We start from the raw sequence: 20122 nt of genomic DNA on the forward strand, positions 1-20122 counted from the left end.
AGAACATGAACGGGCGCTGCTGGAAGCCGTCTTCGCTGCCGTGTTGTGGGGAAGACAGCCCGTGGGGAAGGAGATGAGGACAACGTGGAGGGCTGAGCAGAGCACAAAGAAACAGGCCCAGCGAGAGGAGGGAAGGATTGAGAGTCAGAGACACAGAGAGAGACCAGTCTGATGACCCAGACTGTATCCTGGAATTCTGTCACATCACTTCTGTGGGCAGCAAATTCCCTTTCATGCTCAGGCCGTTGGCACTGGGTTTCTGTCACTTGTAACAAAAAGAATCTTGACAGATACACGTAGCAGGAAGGCAGGGATGTAGCTGCAAAGACCGCACAGCCCTCACCCCCTCTGTAGTGTAGGAACCATCTACACCTTCCTAAACAAACAGATCTGGGCTCGAGTGGACTTGAACATTCTTTTGGTAAATTATAACCAGAGTAAAGTAAATAAACCCAAGGCCCGAGTTTGAAGCCCAGCTCTGCCACCCACGGAGTGAGCGGGCAAGTCACGTCAGTCTCATCGTCAGTGGAGGACAGGACAGGCTAACCTCCTCCTCCCAGTGGCTGTGAAGGTGAGAAGGATGGGCGAGCATCTGGTCCACAGGAGGCTCCTGATAAATAACAGCAGTGACTTTTCAGTTTAGCAAAGCTGGAAGGTAGAAGAGAGCTCGTCCAGTCCCCTCACCTGTTCCTCTCAAAAGATGATGCTACCAAGTAGCTGGTGGAGCGTCTGTGATGCTGAACCCGATTTATCCTACTTGGGGAGGATATTACGGTGACAGTTCCCATCACAAAAGAGCAGATTTGTTTCTCTTCTCTGCTGGGCAGTGGGACAGTGTGATGGGTGTTCTCTGTGCGGGAGGAGCCGTTTCCACCAGCCATTCCTTCTCTGCAGGGTGGCTGTGGTCTCCACCCCTCCCTGCTGCCCACCGCTCTCTGCGCTCCAGCCGCCTGGTCCCTGGCTGGGCTGCTTCCCTTGAACACATCTAACAATTTGAACATGAGCATTTTCTCCAGTCTGTGTGCTCTCGTGAACTCAAGAGTGTTGTACTATCTAGGCCAAAGGATAATTTTCGAACTCAGAATAACTCGGCTATTTCAAAAACCAGGACCTATCATTTTCAGGCCATTTACTCCCCATCTTTCATTTCTTTCAAGGACCTCTTACTGTTCCTTACAATTGCTATCACCATTCCCTGTAAGTGATCAAATTTATGAGGGCTGATGAATCCGTTTTCTTTGTGCAATTGAATTGAAGGTCCATTCCTCATCTATCCTTGGAGAACTTCTGAAAATTCAATATGGACTTCACTCAAAAGGCACAGATGAAGAGCACATGAGTGTGTCGAGCAAAAAAATAATTTTTTTATGCAAAACACGTATTTATGTGAAATTAAAGTTGGTTTTAATGAATTCTTTTTGAGCCTTTCAAAGTTACATTCATCATTTCTCATTTCTTGGGCCTGCCTGATTTTCTGTCAGCTCCCTATGGGGGAAAATGGGGTATTTTTTTCTACTTTCTTTTCCAAGAGCTGAGAAAAAGGAAAAGAGATAGCAGCTAAGTAGCTGCAGGGGCAGCCAAGCAAGAGATTGATTCAACAGGAGAAATTCAATGCATCCCAAGATTCCCTAGGATTTGCTATCCTGCTGTTTAGGGTACAATTTGTTGTAATAAGAAACTGAAGATTTTCTGTCAGGAAAGTCAAAGTACTCAGTGAAGGCTTGTGAAAGTCAAAAAAAAAAAAAAAAAAAAAGAAACACAATGGGAAATGTTTCTATCCTGGAAATGCTTTCATAAATAAGCCTGAAGACCACGTCCCAGAGAATGTATGTTGACCAGGTGCACTGGTGAACGCAGAAGATGAAATGTTTTCCTGTGCAGGTGACCTAATCCCAGAGTGGAGTGTAGCTCTCATCTTGCTGCACTGGGAGCTGGTGTACTGGGAATCAGGCAAATGCAGCAGAGAGAGAGTATCTCCTGGGTCCGGACCTGGCCCAGGGTCTCAAGAGTCAGGGTAGGTGAAAGTGTGGGAGTGGATGAGGCTGGCCCGCAGCTATGTGGTTTTCTTGTCTGGGAGGAGAGCGGCTGTGGACAACGCACTGATCTAATCATCCCAGGGCAGGAGGAGCTAGTGGAATAAAGTTCAGCACAGGATTTCACACTACGATCCAGGATAAAGTGGAAGATGGGTCCTATGAAAGATGGTCAGGCAGTGGTCCTCCAGCAGCCAGGAGAGACGGACTACATGGAGCTGTGTGGCTGGGAAGCAGGAGAAAGCACAGGCTTCACACGTGTGCTGCCCTGCCCGGCATGTGGGGGGTGATGTGTGGGTCACCACCCCACCCCCCTACTAGGGGCTGTACATATATGAGCAGGGCCCAGTCACCTGTGCCATCCTTAAGTCAGGTGGGGATAAGCCAGGTTGGATTAAGGGTTGGTCTGTGAAGCTGTCAGATGACCTAGGCCTGCCTGCTGCTACCCAGAGCTCTGTCAGGACCTGCAGCCCTGGTTCAAGTGCCAGGGGCCTGGGGTGGCAGCCACAGTCAGAAGAGCTGTGGCGCCCAGGAGAGCAGGTAGGCCTGTGAACACCTGCCTCCTCTTTCTCAGAGTGTGTGCCAGGTCCACACACAGACTGTCCCTATGTCTCTTTCAGAACAAAGACCACAAAGCTGGGTCATTCTCATGCAACCAGTGGGTTCAGGGCTGGACCCACCCAGTACCCTGGTCAATAAACAGGTCTTTACCCAAACACAGAGATGGCATTTCCAGCCAGACAGTCAGAGCTAAAGGGAAGTGAGAGTGCTTTAGCACAGTGGCCCACTGATGGTGGGATGCATTCATTTCTCTACTGCCCCAAGAAAAGTGCAGTCAGAGAAATTGCTCACACTGCTCTCCTTTATAGTTCCTACAAGAGCCTCGCATTAGCTCCAGGTTATCTGTGCCTGAAAAACACCAGTAACTGGGCACAAGCTCCAGTGAGTACTTAGTAAACACCTGCGCACCTGAACCAACATCTCCTCATCATCCTGGCCTTCGCCTTCAGGCCTCCTCCGCCTCCCTCTTTTCTCTCCTTCCCCTTCTCTCTCCTTTTGTTGTATTTCTAGAGTCTGAATGAAAAGAGCCCTTTGGAATTAAATTAAAGGCCTGATATTAAACAGGTTAAGGTAAGAGTTTGGGCCTTGGTGGACCCATTGCCCCACTGCCAGGCTGGCAGTCACTGCCCCAGTGTCAAGTCAAAGGGCTTGGCTAAGAAATCAGTCTCGCAGACCTGGCAGCAAAGAAAAAGAGGCCCTGATTAGATGTATCAGTAACTCGGTATTTTACACAAACACGCACACAGAGCTCAAAATCTTATACAGGGGTTTGGCCACCAAAGATACTTTAATTGAAAATTACCGGGTGGAAAAAAATGATTAAGTAGCTAAGGGATTATTGTCCGCATGAGTAAGCAGAGAATAAAACATTTGCTCATTCACTGGGTGAAATAATTCTGTAAAGCTTACCATAGAAGATAGATGGCAAACAAAGTAAGAGAACAGAGCACTGGGTGAAGCGTGGATTCTCACATCCCCTCCCGGGTAGAGAAGTGGCTCTGCTCTACCTCTGGGTCCTCCTCTGTGAGGCTGCAGGAGGAAAGTTCTACAACACACAGCACAGCCAAGGACCCCGCCCTTCAGGAACGAGCTTCACTGACGGGTCCACGGACACGAGCACCCTCACAGCATCTGTGTGACACGGGGAGGCGAGGGGGCAGCCAAGGCCGGCCCAGGCAGGTGCTGAGTGAGTGGCCGCGCCCTGTGTATCGCCCACCCACTGGCTTTGCTGCCTCCTGGTCTAGAACATCATGCTGATTGATGACAAAAACCCACAAAAGAGCAACTGTACGTCTCCAGGAGAAAAGCCAGCTTGAAAACAGTAGTAGAAGGTACTGCTGTGATGACACCTTACATTTTATCAACTTACCTGCCAAAGCTTTCTTTTTTTTTTCCAAAGCTTTCGAAGGAAAAGCTTTATAGTCATTAAAAACTGACTGGCAAGGTGAAAACGGATACGGCTGCTGCGTGGTTACGGACCATCTCGGAGTTACAGACACTGACTTGTAACCATGTCACGTACACACACGAACAGCTGCGTTTTCCTTCCACTCTTCCCACCATCTTTTTTTCCCACAACAAAGCACATAAACTCATCTGAGCTGAAACCTGACTCTTTCCAGCTTTCTTCCCCTCGAGGGGGATCTCACAGCCCTCACCCTGTCCTCCGATCACAGTGCCATCACACAGGCATGCACACCTGTGCGAGACCCTTCGTCGTCCATGTTCTCCTGCCTCCTTCCAGGTAACCCACTCAGTGTCAGTCCCATCACTCTTTGTGGACAAGAATATCAGTACTGGCAACCTCACTCTGGAAGAAGAGATTCTCACCAGGAAAATGAGAAGGCCCATATATATTTTTAAATGAATTTAAATCAGATATAATGTCATGTTCTCCATTCCTGATTCTTTTGAGAAAAGAGGGACATTTTGGTAGATGGGGGACACAATTTGTGAATAGTTATCTACATTGAAAATGAATCTAACCTTTGATGCAGCAAGTCTGCATTTAGGAATCTATCACATGGACTCACCCTGTGGATTCAGTCACACGTGAACACAAAGATACAATTCCGTGGATGTTAAGCATAGCATCGTTTGACACAGTAAACACAAACGGAAAGAAGAGGGACTGATCGGCAAATCATGGCACATTCATGAGATGACATACTATGTATCTGTTAAAAAGAATGAGGTGGGTTTTCAGGAGTGGATCCGCACAGATGCCCACACTGTGCGGTAAACTGAAAAAAGCAAGTCATGGCTTGTGAGACAGAAAGTGGTCCTGTTTTGCCCTCCTCTCTCCCACTAAGGGGAGTCCTCGGCTTCCCCGTCCCTTTTCTCCTCCCCACCCACCACACTAGAAGGCAGATTTAACAGATGAGGATTGGGACTGAGTCTCTCCCCAGGAGAAATAAGAAGACAGAAAGTAAGGAAAAGGAAAAAAAAAGTCAGTGGGTAGGGGGAGTGAAAAAAACTCATGTGCACAGTTTTGAGGGGAAAAGAGTACAGAGTGAGGGAAAAAGAGAGTCTCCGAGGTTATGTGAAGAGCTGGGAAAACAGAACAAAAATGAGGGCTTTAAAGAAATATGAAATTGTATTATGAATGGAACCCCCATTTATATTTTTGGAATGACTCTGGTAAATGTTAGGACGATTTATTTACTTTCAATACTCCCTCCCCATCTCTCTCTCTCTCCAAGCTAAGACTGCGTCACATGGGGCTTTGGAATACATTCAGACTGGCGCCTCACACACAATGTCCTTTCCTGGAAGTATATACTATTCTTACAATAAACATTAACAGAACATGTGCAAATACAGTGAAAGTCTTCCTCAAAGCCTTAAAAAGCCCCTGTATCACCTTATCAATCTCTGGTTCCTAAAGAAAATCAAGTTTAATTTGTATTCAACATAATCTAAATCTCAGTTTTTAAAACTATGTTCAATTTTATTTTCGTATTTCCTTCTGTTTTTTAAAAAAAATTATAGCATATTGATGACATTACGGGCTGCGCCGACTTTCTAGAGGACCTTGCCATGATCTCTGATACCTTCCTCAACAGGAAAATGCTTCCCAAGTTTCAAACCACCAACTGACAAACACGCTTTTTGAATCCAATTCATCTTACGGTCGAGATTTGACTAAATTAAAATTTTAAATAAAATGTATGAAATATCTCTAAATTACTTTCATTCTACTCAATGTTTATAATGCTGAGGGACAGATGACTGTGCATTTATGATCCCAGATACACACATACATACTCAGAAGAAATATCATGAGCTAATACTGAAGATTATACATTTTGTTGTACGTGAATGAATTCTAAATTGCTTTATGAAACAAAGAACTTCAGATTTTGTGTTGCATCATAAAAAGAACTTCTACTGAATAAAAATAAATGATGGAGTAGCAAGAAGGGAGCTGAGGGCAACGGGCTGATTTGGATAAAAATGGAATATAGACATTCTCCTCTAAGGTCAGCAGTTAAAATCTAGCTAAGGTCAGGAGGGACAAAATCATCACCAGAGTCTTGACCTCAATCTAGTTGTTGCAAACAGCGTATTAACAGTGTCAAACTGTCACAGCAGATGGCAGTCCAGTCCCCTCTCAGTACCTCACGCCCAACTGCCCATGTCCTTGGTCACAGGTGGACGAAAAGCCCACCCAGAGCATTTGCTGGGAGACCGTGCAGATGGCTGACGGCCCACAGCCTGAGTTCCCTCGTTCACACCTAAGGTGTGAAAACCACTGCCCCCCGCCCATGCCCACCTCACACCCTAGGATTGCTGAGGGCTGACAGGGCATCTGACGCATTTGTTCCTTATTTTCTCTTTTGTCTGAGCTAAAGGGGAAAATGGCCAAGGCTGACAGCATCCACCCCTCTCATTTCTCTTAACTCTGTCGGTTCTGGATTATTGATAGCCCTCTCCTCTGCTATGACTCTGAAAGCACAGAGTTCAGATCTCACTCATCTGAAGTGGGTCAATGTGGACTCGACTTCTGGAAATACCGAACACCACAGAGCAACCCTTGACAAGCTCCAGGGAAGAGAAACGGAGGGAGGCTTGGAAATCTGTCATCCAGTGTAAGAACACAGTGCGAACTGACAGAGGGATCACGACCAGCAAAACCCTAGGAAAATAGAACCCAAAGTATTCCAAACAGCATGGGGTGCAGTCTGGCGGGCTTGGGCTTGCTTACAAGAAAGGCCTCTCTGTTCGATTCAAGTCTAGGTCAGTGAAACTGCCACTTAATTAAGGAGTAAGAAAGCCCATCAGAGAAGCCCGGGCGGGTATGGGAAGAGGATTCAAAGCCACGTGCAGGACAGGCTTCCTCAAAGGCGTGCAGCCTTCCCCATGAAGCCGTGGACCAAGGTAACACTCCCGTCTCGGAGGGGCCTGGAAGGGGAGGGCGGGGCACGTCCAGCACCAGGCAGCGGTGGGGACGAGCGGCAGTGACTGGTCTGGGGGAGGCAGGACTTTCTGCCTTCATCTCCTGGCCACGTCCGTCCACACACCCAGCAGTTCATGGTGCAGCTTCCTGAGATCGAGCCCCAAGTTCCGAGAGTAACACCGACCACCCCCGATCTGCCCCTCATTGCAACACAGGCTCAGGGAACGAACGAAGCCTTATCTCTTTGTACGCAACTCGTATTTCCTGAGAACCCACAAGATTCATCATACCTCACAGACATTTCATGCTCATGGGAAAGTCTACAGTCTCAGCCCCCCAGGCAATCACTTGTAAGTTTGATTAAAGCTGACTCACAGTCTGGATTCCAAAGCTGTTCAACCACAAGGCAGTGGGAGAAGCCACGTTCAGAAGTTCCAGAAACACCCGCAGGGCCACCCTGGTGCCGCGCTGGCCTCTGGACATCTGCCACACACCTGGCTGGGTCCGCGCCATCTTTGGGCTCTTTGCCTGTGCCGTGCTCCTGGCTCAGGCCTGGCTTCCTGACCCGGCGTGTTGCTTCCAGCTCCCTACCTTTGTATGAACTGACGTCCTGGACCCTGGCTTGCTTCTGTTTGTACTGAGTGGATGCTGGTAGCTTCCTCCTCGGTCGTCTCCTGAAGGTTTTTCCCACGTGGGGACAGGCAGTATTCTGGCTCTGCCTCCCTCCACTCCTTCCCCAAGGACTGGTCCTAGCCTGCTGTGCCGGGCGGCCCAGGTCTAAACTCGGACTCTCTCTGCTCAGTCCCTTAGGGCTGACATCACGTCCACGTGGTCTCCAGAGCTGGGAAACTCAGTATCTGCCCAGGGACCTCCCCCAACCTCCCCAGGCCCGGATGTTTTTAGGGCACCTTCCCCACAGTAAGAGACCTTGTTCTGTGCTGGAGACGGCTATTCCAACCTCAGATGATGGTCAGGATGTCTCCGCGACCTTTCCTCTGGCCTGATCTGCCTCGATTCCAGACTTAGTTCTTAGCCCACTGCAAACCAGAGTCCCAGGCACACCAGCACCAAACTCTCAGCACCAGACTTCAACAATGCCCTGCCTCCCAAAGCTCCTCTGAGCTACAAGAACATCCAGGGGCAAAACACCCACTGGTCTGGGGAACTGAGGCCAGTCAAGAAATAACTAATTACCCACAGTTCCTTGACCTGACTCAGTGACACGTCTGAGCGGGGCGGTCTCCCACTCTCCTGCTTGGGTCCTGAGGTGGTTATGAGGTCAGCTGAGCTGAGTGAAGGCACCTGGGAACCATAAAGCCCTGACAACTGAAAGAAACCAGCACTGTTGTCAGCCAGACTGAGGGCCCCATACCACCATCCCCCAACCCCAGGTCAGCAGGGCCTAATGACACAGCCCCCCACCCCCTCAAGCAGCTTCTGAGCTGGGCTCGTCTCGGCTCCCCCGCACGCTGGACCTGACTCTGCCACTGTAAGCAGCACACCTTGTCAGCACACCCCACAGAGCCAGCATCTCCTTCGTCCCTGCACACCCACCAGTGTCTGACACACCGAAGGAACTTTACACACGACGAACGGACGCATGTGTGAACAGAGGAGTGAATAAAACAAGGTCTGGTTTTACACACTGGTTGAGAAGCAGATGGAACACTCCTATCAGAATTCGCGATCAGGAGGACGGCACGCTGTCGAGGCTCTGCCCCAAGTGAAGCCACGGTAGCCCTGTCCCTGGGACTGACCTGTAGGGCTCCATGGTCCGAAGGCCATAGAACAGCGCCTCCTCCAGCAGACCGAGGCTGATGCAGGCATCCATGGCGCAGTCCAGCACCTTCAGCTGGTAGACGTTGATATCAGGGAGCCGCTCGGCATTGCTGCTGATGATCGCCTGGCACGTGGCCAGGACCTCCTCCCACTCTGTTATTAACCTTAGTTAAGGATCCATTGTCTTCAGCCAAAAAAAATAAATAAATAAATAAATAAAATGAGATTCTCTAAAAGACTGAAGAGCTCCCAGGCACAGGAGGGAAGGAAGTGCCCATTATTTTGCACAGATGAGCTGCCTGAAAACACACTTGAGAAACAAAAACATGTAAGTGGTGTCTCAGAGAAGTCAATTCTGTTTATGTCAACAAACCGTCTTCCAACTACACGTGTGCTCCAGGGGATGACGACTTCCAGAGAAGCACGCTGTCCTCACACTCCTGCCTGTGTTCTTCAAACCCAGGCAGGAAACGAATGCAGCTGTTAATTAAACTAAAGATTAAGTTACTTCAGTTTAAAATTATTTATGCTGTTAGCTTCTGTTTCAAAACTGATCTGAAATTAAAGAAGCTTTAGAGAGATTCCTTTTTTAAAAAGAGGAGCTCATTTTGCTTTTGTGACATCTCAACCTTGGGCATATGTGAAACCCAAAACACCACCCACAGGCACACACTAGGGGAAGCAATATAAAGAAATCCATATCCACTGGATCTCAAATGTAAGTTTTCTGATTATAAAGCAAAAGCGATCCAAGTCACTTAACCAAATAAAGCTATTCTTGTTTTAAACCTCCAAAGAAAAAGATAATATTAAGAAAGTGTGGCTTATGTACGTAAGTTGTGGGAAGAGGGAAAGGATGCTGTAAAAAGGATGAGAAGACTCAATATTCACTTGGGAGCAACTCTGACTTTCTGATTAACCACGAGTCCACAACGTACCCTCACAGAGCCTCGTTGTGACCTCACTTTTTTAAGCCGATGAGGCAGTCAGAGGATTGGGGGTATGTCGGTGTACGGAGCACACCCAGAGTTCTCTGAGGTGAACTCCCTGGGAGGCTTCCTGCAGGTGACAGGACGGGCTCCCGGGCTCTCATCACTTCCTTCCCTCCGCTGCTGTGTGAGGCGAGACGGAGGCCCAGGGGAACACTAGGATGGGGCTGGCCCTGCTCCCACTCCTCCGTCACCTTCAGCCTGGGCAGCTCCAAGTTCATTTGCCTTCATGGGCTGGAATTCCACTAGCGCAGTCAGTATGAAGATTTCAGGTGCAGCAGAAATGGCATAGCCTTTGACTGCAGAGAAAGCTGGATTCAAATCTAAGCTACTTCTGTCATTTGTCAGATTCAAGGTTCGGTGCTTTGAGATAGATCAGAAATAGAAAATGCCTAATGTCAGGGTGAGAATTAAATAACATACTGTATGTAAACATTTAAAAAGACGTCATGTTTTCTCTCACGAGCCAGGGAGAGTTTTGGGCACCCGGGGCATAGTGGGAGAACATCTAGTCACAGGCACAGAATTGTGCCACACAGACATCAGTGTCCCCCCCCTTACTGTGACACCACCTCTGAGTGTGACCAGGCTCAAGGGAAACGGTTCAGGGGACTGAATTCGACTGAATTTCCCCCCGTGCACCCGCGCAGTCCAGTGCCCTCTGCCCTCCTGCCCCCAACTCAAAGCCCCCTTCCTCAGGTCCTAACACAGCATGCGCCACCTGGACAGAGACCCCCCCGTGCCACAGCGCTCCTCTGTCCCTCCCTCCAGCAAAATCTTCCTCCTCCAGCATTCAGCCGCTGAGGACACTGCTTTCCCACATGTTAGCCAACACTTTCAATAAACCAGTTAAGTCACTTAAGTGAGTGGGGACTCACATCTTTACTAATCCTCAAAAGAAATTTATTTTTCTTTCAGTAGGGGCCTCCTTACCCCCGAGGCATGACCTCCTGATTAGCAGCACATGGCTGAGGGCCTTTCTGTACCTGACACTATAATTTTAGGACGAGTTCTGTCTCTGACGAGTTGACTGTGGTCTGGTGGCGGTACTTTCACTGAAGAAAAGTGAGCTGGTAACTTTTAAAACTATTTATCTACCATGTATGGTTAAAAGTTTGCTGCATATAGCCCCCAGAAGTTGGGGGCGGGCAGTGTCTTAGGCAATGCACTAGTTTTGTAACACACTGCAAGGCTAACCCCTGTGGCTTTTCACTCTAGGATTAGGTATTTAATGGACTGTCAGGAGGAATGACTGTGTCTTACACAATGCTAGACATTTTTGTGGCAAGACTTTGTGCCTGATTCTAACAGCATGTTGTGTGACCTGCTTGATGATTTGCCTGTTCACTTATATAGGCTCCAACTCACCTTAAAGAGGTTTGAGGTGACGAGCCTTAGAAGTAAAACCCCGATGCAGCCTCTGATAGGAATACACCTGCTTTATCCCCAGCAAGCTGGGAGGGACCACGTGACAGCTTCCCTTCGCAACACTGGCGACGGTCTCCTGGCAAACCAGGCAAACCGTTCCTGTAAAACACCCCAGTGAGCAAAAAAATGGAATAATTTAAACTAAGAGGCTTTTCTCCCAAGCTAATGCTGACATGCATTTGCTCTACAATGTGGTCCCTGGCATTTGCCTGGCGTTTACCTCTAGTCATTCTGTTCCAGCGAGGGGAGCAGGGCGGAGAGCCCCCCCCAAAGACAGCAGACTATCAGTGACAGAACAGACACCTTTCTACAAACTTTTAAATGACTATAAGAGGATTAGGGGAGAAGAGAAAGGGGAACAAAGTGAATGCACTTGGGAGTTAATCCACTGCTTGAGACTCAAAAGACGATCGGACCCCAGGCTCCCAGGCCTACACTCCTCCCACAGTCCCCCTCACCTTCCCAGTCTAGCCTCCTGTGCATGGCATGGAGGGGCCTGCCACATCCCCATCTCTCATACTGAGCAACTGGTCCCCTCCCCACAGCGTGTGGTTGCACCTTCTGCAGAAGCACAGCCCCCAACCCGCACCCCCCGAGGGGCTCCTCTTCTTCACTGATGGCCTGGTGAGCTCCTTCTAACCTCCCACACCCAGTTCAGCAGTGCGTCACCCCTCTGTGACACCTTCTCCGACCTCCCAGAGTTGACTGTGTTTACTACCTCACTATGTGTGAGTTGTGAGGGCAGGGTTGTGTCTTCTTCATCCTGCCTGGACCACAAGGTGGGTTATGACCAGCATGGGGTCAGCCTTCAGGAAAGCCTTGTCCCACTGAGACTGAACCGTTGCGGGGTCACCCTTGGCCCTCATTCCACTGCAGGGGACCACACAGAACACATCTTCTCTGCGGGGTAACAGCTCTTTGAGTCCAGAACAGCCCTCTTGCTTTCAACTTTGATGTTTTCCCAATGTCTCCCATCCTGTCTAAAGACAGGGTTTTAAATTTCATTCTGATTCTGGTTCCATTCCTCAAAACTTATTAAAAAAATTTTCTCTATCCCTTTTAATATGTCCCAACCCAAACTGAAAAGAAAATTCCAGATGCAATCAGACTAGTACTACCACCTTTCTCATTTTCTACTCTCTAGTTCTATTAATGCAGCCCAAGATCACAGCAGTTCGGGGTGGGGGGCAGGGATTATATCTTACACTTTATTAAACGTTGCTGTTGACTAAAAACCCTAAAATTCTTTCACAGGTTCTGTTGCTAAGCTTTATGTATATTTTTACACTTGAACTTTTTGACCCAGATAGATGTTATATACACTCCTGTGTCTCAGGCATCATTGCATCAGTCAAATCTTCAAGGATCTTCTGAGCTCTTGATTCTATCATCCCACCTCTGCCAACCTCCCCCCATCCCTACACCTTTGGGAATTTGATGAGCCTGGGCTCATTCAAGGTACAGAATCAAAGGTGGGGGAGGACTGAGATGAGAACAGAACACGCTCTACAGTGAGAATGATCCAGTGAGCATCATTTTTTCAGTATAGCTATTCAACCATTCATTGAGATGTCTGGTCACGGTAGCATCTAGCATACATTTCTTAGCTACTTTTTATCAAATCTCTTTCTGAAATCTATGTATGAACATTACCAAAGAAAGCCATGACTCTGAGGCCTCCATTGCTCTCAGTGAACCCATGCAGCATTCTGGTGATCACAACCTCCTTTCTTTAGCAGCTAATTCTAAATTCTTTACCCAAACAGACACCAACCAATCAACATCCCACTGGGGTGTAGATTTCAGAAATGACTTATTTCACCTTCAAAAATAGGAACATTTGTCTAACTGCCTATCTTGTTTCTTTACAATTCTTTAAAGAACACTGTAGATTAGAAACCTCATCTGTAGATTTTCTTAGTGCCTGGGATATCATTTACCCAAGGCATCTGATGACCTTCACAGTCTTTTTTTATCTACCTTGGTCTCTTTCTTCTTACTTTGTGCTTTCCTTCTGTCACATTTTTGCTCCAGTTAACTCCTCTACTGGAAGTGACTCCCTCTCACCCTTGGCATATCCAAACCCTGCCCCTGATTCAGGTTACCTGCCACACATCTAACAGCGATGAAGACTCCCAGATGACCTCCGTCACACACAGTCTCTCCTTACTCTGAAACTTGACCCACTCATGGTCCTTTCTATTTACGCCAAGAAAATTTATTGTGCAGTAACCTTCACTGCCATTGTAGTCATGGTTGACACAACATGAAGCTTCTAGATCTGAAGTCAATGACATTAAATTGTAAGGATTCTAAGCTATATTTTTAGAGATACAGGTTATGGGAGGAAGAGAATCTAGAAATTTGTTACCTGATACATATTAAGAGAGTACTACTTACTGTCTACTAGCATTGGCTATAAATTTTGATTATCATCTAATGGCGATAAGGAATCCATGCTGATCTCTCCACAATCTTCCCTAGCCATTACCCAAATTCTTGGATGGGGTCAGGGATACAGCCAGTGACCATGAAACAGAATGAAGCTCACTGGCTCATGGAAAGGTCTATCCCTGGACTTGAATTCATTAATATCAGACTCCAACCAATAAAGAAGCAATCCCACAGTACAACACAATCCACAGGTAAAAGGATACTCCAATGTGCCTTCAGTTCTTCGATTTTTTTCAGGGATTCTTGAACTTCCTTCCATACTTGTTCATCACCAGTGAGCATATCAGCGTCCTGCTCAGGCCAAATTAAAAGAACAGAAGAAGACAAATTCTTCAATTAAAAAAAATGGGCAAAAGATCTGAATACACATTTCTCCAAAGAAAACATACAAATGGCCAGTAAACACATAAAAAGATGCTCAACATTATTAGCCATCAGGGAAATGCAAATCAAAGCCACAAGGAGATATCACTTCACACCCAATAGGATGGCTATAATTGAAAAGGCAGAAAATAACAAATGTTGGTAAGGGTGTGGAGTAATTGGGGACCCCCCCATACACTACTGGTAGGTGTGTAAAATGGGGCAGCCACTTTGGATAACAGTCTGGTAGTTACTCCAAAAGTTAAACACAGAGTTACTACAACATACAACAATTCCACTCCTGAGATATATATCCAAGAGAAATGAAAATATATGTTTACATGAAAATTTGTGCATAAATGTTCATAGCAGCATTATTCACAATAGCAAATAAAGTAGAAATAACCCAAGTGTCCATCAAGTGATGAACAAATAAATAAAATGTGGTGTATCCATACAATGGAATATTAGTTGACAATAAAAAGAGATGAAGTCCTAATACATGGCTGGTACATGGAGGAACCTTAAAAATATCATGCTAAGGGAAAAAGCCAGTCGCAAAGGACCACATATTGTATGATTCCACTAATACGAAATGTTTGGAATAGACAAATCCATAGAGACAGAAAAGTAGATTAGTGAATGGCTAGGACAGCGGGTAGTGGGTAGGAAGAACTGGGGAATGACTGCTAATGAGTATGGAGATTTTTGGGGGATGATGAGAATATCCTAAAATCAACTGTGGTGATGGTTCCACAACTCTGTGAATACACGAAAAGTTACTGAACTATATACACTCTAACTGACTGAACAGTATGATATGTGGATTATATCTCAATAAAACTATATGCATCAGGAATGGAAACAGAGGCAAGAGAAAGAATCATCTGTTAGGAGACTTACAGATAACACGTTAATCAAATATGGAGTTATTCATCAAAATAAGGCTAGGTAAAAGATGAGTACAATTATACCCATGTGAACCAATTTTGACTTCTGCAAAAACTAAAAAATCATGATTTAAAAAGCAATTCAAAATGAAACTAGAAGTCATCATTTATTAAATGTATGTCCTCCTGTTAGGGCCTCTCTTTTCCCTGTATGTCCACATTTTAAGAGCTCAATAGCTCCATGTGGCTGTGGCTACCACGTTGGGCAGCACAGATGCAGAACAGGTCTATCAAGACAGAAAGTTCTAATGGATAACGCTGCTTTAAAGAGGTGAATCAAAGAGTAAGACATTCTCATCAGACTCTATTCAAAACCAGGTGTTCAGTATCCATTAGATTCTCAGTGGGTGTCAGGGAGAACCACCATCCTGGCAAGTTACAGCAAATCATGGCCACTGTAGGGGATGAGGGTAAAGGTGAGGGAGAGCAGACTTTCAAGCTATATTTATCTCCCCAGAGATTCTTACCTGCTACCAGGGGAGGTTTCCAGAATGACCCTGGTAGTAAGCTTATGTTACTGCTGGGAGGATACATGTCACTCAGGGGTGCCAGGCAGAAGGAAAAAATGAGGGCCACCAAGAACCACAGAAAAGGGAAACAAACATTCCCCAAACAGGGAGAGGCAGTGGGTGTGCACACGAGGAAATGAGTGCGTTTGTGTGTGTCTGTGTAACAGGGCTGGATGGGTCTCTGTGTGCATGTGCTGTACAGATGTGTAATATAGCAGGGTGGTTTTCAAAAAGACACCATTCGTGGACCCTACTTCTTTTAGGAAATTTTAAATAGGAACCTAGCTTTCTGTATGTAGAAGAGGGAAATAAAAATCAATTGCTTTTAAAAAGGTAAACATCAGTCTCCCTCCAAATATCTGCTCTAAGTCTACCTTCATCTCCTAAAGCCTCAGGTCCACCATGTCACTTCAAAGCCTTTAGTAACTTCCTAGTGCCTCCCAGATAAAGCCCACATATTAAATCTTGACAACCATGGCCAGTAATGATTAAAGTTTCCTGTTTTATATGTCACTACTGGTAGCTCAAACCTTAGGCTCTAGGCAAAATGTTTCACCTGTTAGACTCTGTGCTAGGCAGAATAATGGACCCCCAAAGATGTCTGTGTCCTGGTCCCCAGAACCTGTGAATATGTTAGGTCACATGGCAAAGGGGAATTCAGTTGCAAGCAGGATTAAAGTTGTTAGTCAGCTGACCTTAAAATAAGGAGAGTGTCCTGGGCTACCCAGGTGGGCCCAGTGGGATCACAAGGGTCCTGAAAAGTGGAAGGAGGTGGAAGAGAGGTCAGAGTAATGTGATGTGAGAAAGACTTAACCTGCCTCTCCTGGCTCCAAAGATGGAGGAAGGGACCCACAGACCAAGGAATACAGGTAACCTCTAGATGCTGAAAAAAGCAGGGAAACATTCTCCCCTGGAGCCTCCAGAAAGAATGCAGCCCTGCCATGACCTTGCTTTTAGCCGTGAGACCTGTGTCAGGTTTCTGACCTAAAAAACCATATATAATAAATTTGTGTCAAGTCACTACATTTACAATAATTTGTTACAGCAGCCACGGGAAACTAATACAGTCCCGAATATACTTCTGTTCTTCTGGCCATGGGAACTTGGCATATGCCCCTCCCTGTTCCTGAAGTTAATTAATTCAATCACTCATCTACTCATTTATCATTTACAGAGTGCCTACTCAGCATTGTTCTAGGCACTGAGGATAGAGCCGTAAAGACATCAGACAGTCACAGTGCTTACACCGTGTGGCAGAACAGAAAACACACACACATAAAAAAATACATTTGTCAGAGGGAAAAACAAACAACAGGGAAGAGGGCCGGGGAGTACTGGTTCCAGGGAGTTCAGGGTCATCAGGGAAGGTCTCGCCAAGAGGACGACCAGTGAATAGAGGAGCAGAAGGAACAGGGGATCAGAGGGAGATGGAGAGAGAACAGCAAGGAGGCGGCCCGAACCTTCCAGGAGCAGCAGGGAGGCGGGTGTGGATAGCGTTCCTGGCTGTGGTTTGTGTGCGTGTCCTGCCTTCCCCATTTCAGAGCCACACAGAGGTCGTCTTCTTACTCCTCTTTGGTGCTGCCTCTCCCACATACCCAGCACACAACCTTGTATGTGGCAGATGCCGAGTTAAGGTCTGTAGACTGGGTCTGGAAGAAGGCTAACGTTTATTAGATAATGATCTGGATGACTCTTGTTATGTATTTCAATGATTCCTCACAACATCCTTGAAGGGCATCAACACCTACTATTTACAAATGAGCTACAAGACAGTCCTAAAGTTTAAGTCACTGCTGTAAATGTCCTTTTTCGCTAACTGCCAGAGGTAAGATTCAAATCCAAGTCTGTCTGGCACCAGAGCCCCTGCTCTTCCCACTGTCTTTGTGTTTAATTTGAATTTGTTTTTCTCCTAGGCTTGCTTAAAAGGTGAAACTCATGTCTGTGAGACAGTACATTCAACATACCTTTAACTTGTGGTTCCTATGATCGTCCTCGTCTTAGCACTCAGGAAAGGGTAATAAAACCCTCCAACATGAAATCCACGGTGGAACTTGTATTCTTCTACCAAGCAGGGTGAGACTGTGGCCCAAGGCAGAACAGCTCCAAATGGGAATTATATTCACAACTAAATCCCCACCATAATCTGATTAGCTGTTCTTTGGGTTGTGCCTAAGGCTTTATTTACTTAACAGAAGAGCAGGCAAGCTCTGAATTTGTTTCCAAACATTCAGGAACAACAGCTCTTGGGAGCACTTTATACTAGAGCTAGACACAGCTCCATTCACTCCCAGCCAAACACCCACTGGCTGGAGGGTTCCCAGTTCTCCTCCCCTCACTGCCACCTCCGGACCCTCCCCTTCCATTCTGCGACTTCTCCTGTAACTGCCCCTGTAGTGGGGTCTGTTTCCCCTCTCCCCACACCAACCAGGTAGGAGGAGACCATTCAGATGTGTGTCTCTGTGTGTGTGTGTGTGTGTGTGTGTGTGTACACGTGTGTACATGTAACATATATACACAGAGAAACTACTTAGGGAAGCCTAATTTAAATCCACTTTTTCAGTTTGCAAATATAAGAGTAAATTAGTGTGTTCTTTTTCACAGTCCCTGAGGTATGAAGTTAGTACACTTATTTCATTATTTCTTATCCAAACATATCAAAGATACTTGCTATCATTTAGCACAAAGTTATCTAGGAAAAAAATTCCTTTCTGAATTTCAGCTTTACTGTGTAAAAGGCGCTTGAATGGATGAGTCCTGAGATTTGTTTTCGGTAGGTGGAGAACACTTTATACATATATATTTAAAAAAAAACAACAACAAAGGTACTACTGCTGAGTTTTCTACAAATGATAAAAGGAATTCGGGCTCTAAGCAGAAAGATGCCTGAGAAAGTTCACTCCGCTGGGGAATGATGAAGAGAGTGAAACCATGCTGGTTCCAGCCCCAGCAGCACCTCCACCCTGTCCCACCTCATGTCCCTGGCAGGCCCTCCTTTTCCTGGCCCCCAGCCTCCTCACCCTTAAAAGGAGAAGTAGATCCATGACTACCTGACCACTCCAGAAGCAGCGTGGAGCCAGCCAGCTCCCCCTCTGGTGACCACTCCCTCGCAGAGCTCCAGCAAAGTCCTTAAAAAGTGTGTCTTCATTTTAGACAATAAAGACATGGAACTAGCTCATTTAAGGCCACACCATGCCAGTGGTGCTCAGGCTTCCGGTAAGAATGAGTACTAAATTTCTCCCTTCTCCCTTTGAACACCCAAGCTCCTCCACCTGCCCCCACCCCCAAGTGGCTGGGTGCAAACTTCCCCGAATGAGTCACTTCTTGTGCGTGATGCTGATTCCTTCTCGTTTACCCCTGTTCCTTCCTCTCGCAGCCCCAGCCCGAATCTGACCAACCCCGCCCCATCTTACTGCCGACACACCTGCTCTTCCCCTCGGATTCTGTCAGGACTTGGATCGCAGTTTCCTGCCCTTTCCTTGGATCGCTATTTCCATTCATTTCTCCGGCTTTCTTCCCATTTGTCCCTTTAGGACCAGCCTCGGCTGTTCTAGATCAGGAAGTCTTCCCTGTCTGACCTCTGAGTTAGCCCAGCCCTCCCGAGCCAACATAGCCACCATAGCCACCCTCCATACTTCTCTCTTAGTTCCAGCTGTCATCAGTGATCGACTTTACTGTTTCCCCAGCTGGCCTCACAACTCCTTGGGGGACCATGACTTCATCATATTTATTCCGGGGCCAGCATGGTAAGTCACTCAGTAAATGTTTGGTGACACAGTAAATGAATGTAGAGAGAAGTCATCTTCCACAATCCACAGGGAACATTATTATAAGAACATAACGTTGTCCTTAATTCTACAACAACAACAAGGACAATCTCAACCAAGGAAACAGAAGGCGGTTCTTTTCACTCTAGACTTAAATCCCACACTAGCTCAAGACCCGTGCTCTTGGACAGCAGCACCGAGGCTGTTTTTTGAGTGAGCACTGTTGACTTCGCTGGCTTCTACCTCCAAAATCATCCTCAGCCTCCTCTCACTCACTTGGCAGAGGGGCCCCTGCCTCCATCTCCCAGCGGATGGATCAGTGAGGCCATCTAAGTTCCCCCATACATAGCAGCTAAATAAGTACCCCAGTGTTACTCCCTTAAGAAAAAAATAGGTACCAGATGATATGAGATAATCCACTACATAAAAGGGTGCCAGTCAACACAATTACATTCAATTGGCCAAATGCTTCCTCTAGGCAGCCTCTCTGCCAGGTGCCAGCGGTTACAGTTAGAAGTTGGGATCTGAGTTTCTTCAGCAGGGCCAGTTGGAATCCAGCAAGACTGGCTGAGTATGTCCTTGGGAAAGTGACCAGTGCCTCTATCAGGCTCAAACATCAGAGGCAGCCAACCATATATACTCTGCATCTGGAACACTTAAACAGATGTGTTCACTTGCCTTACAAGTGTCTGATGTTGAAACCCTTGCACTGGGCTCATTTCAGATGGTTCACGTAAAAGGAAAAGGAGAAAGGCAATCTGCTTTCCAGTACTTCCTGTTATCCAACCCTCATGCAAACTCTAATTAGATTGGATTGGCGAGAGATGGGTATAGGATGGGAAATAAAATTACTGAACACTTATAAACTTTTCCAGTAATTCAATAATTCCAGT

At 46.7% G+C, this 20122-nt stretch overlaps 1 protein-coding gene across 4 annotated transcripts in view; it reads right to left on the reverse strand.

Moving 5' to 3' along the window:
* Positions 1-20122, reverse strand: part of SMYD3 (SET and MYND domain containing 3) — a 557874-nt gene that overhangs the window by 79790 nt on the left and 457962 nt on the right. For all 4 annotated transcript variants that reach the window (XM_032466566.1, XM_006188107.2, XM_014562147.2 and 1 more), the window contains 2 exons: positions 13847-13934; positions 8751-8925 (listed from right to left, as the gene is read on the reverse strand). In XM_032466566.1, the coding sequence (XP_032322457.1) occupies positions 8751-8925; positions 13847-13934 (263 nt within the window). The remainder of the gene's footprint in view (positions 1-8750; positions 8926-13846; positions 13935-20122) is intronic.

The sequence above is a fragment of the Camelus ferus genome, chromosome 23 (assembly GCF_009834535.1).
Source record: "Camelus ferus isolate YT-003-E chromosome 23, BCGSAC_Cfer_1.0, whole genome shotgun sequence".
Taxonomy (NCBI): domain Eukaryota; kingdom Metazoa; phylum Chordata; class Mammalia; order Artiodactyla; family Camelidae; genus Camelus; species Camelus ferus.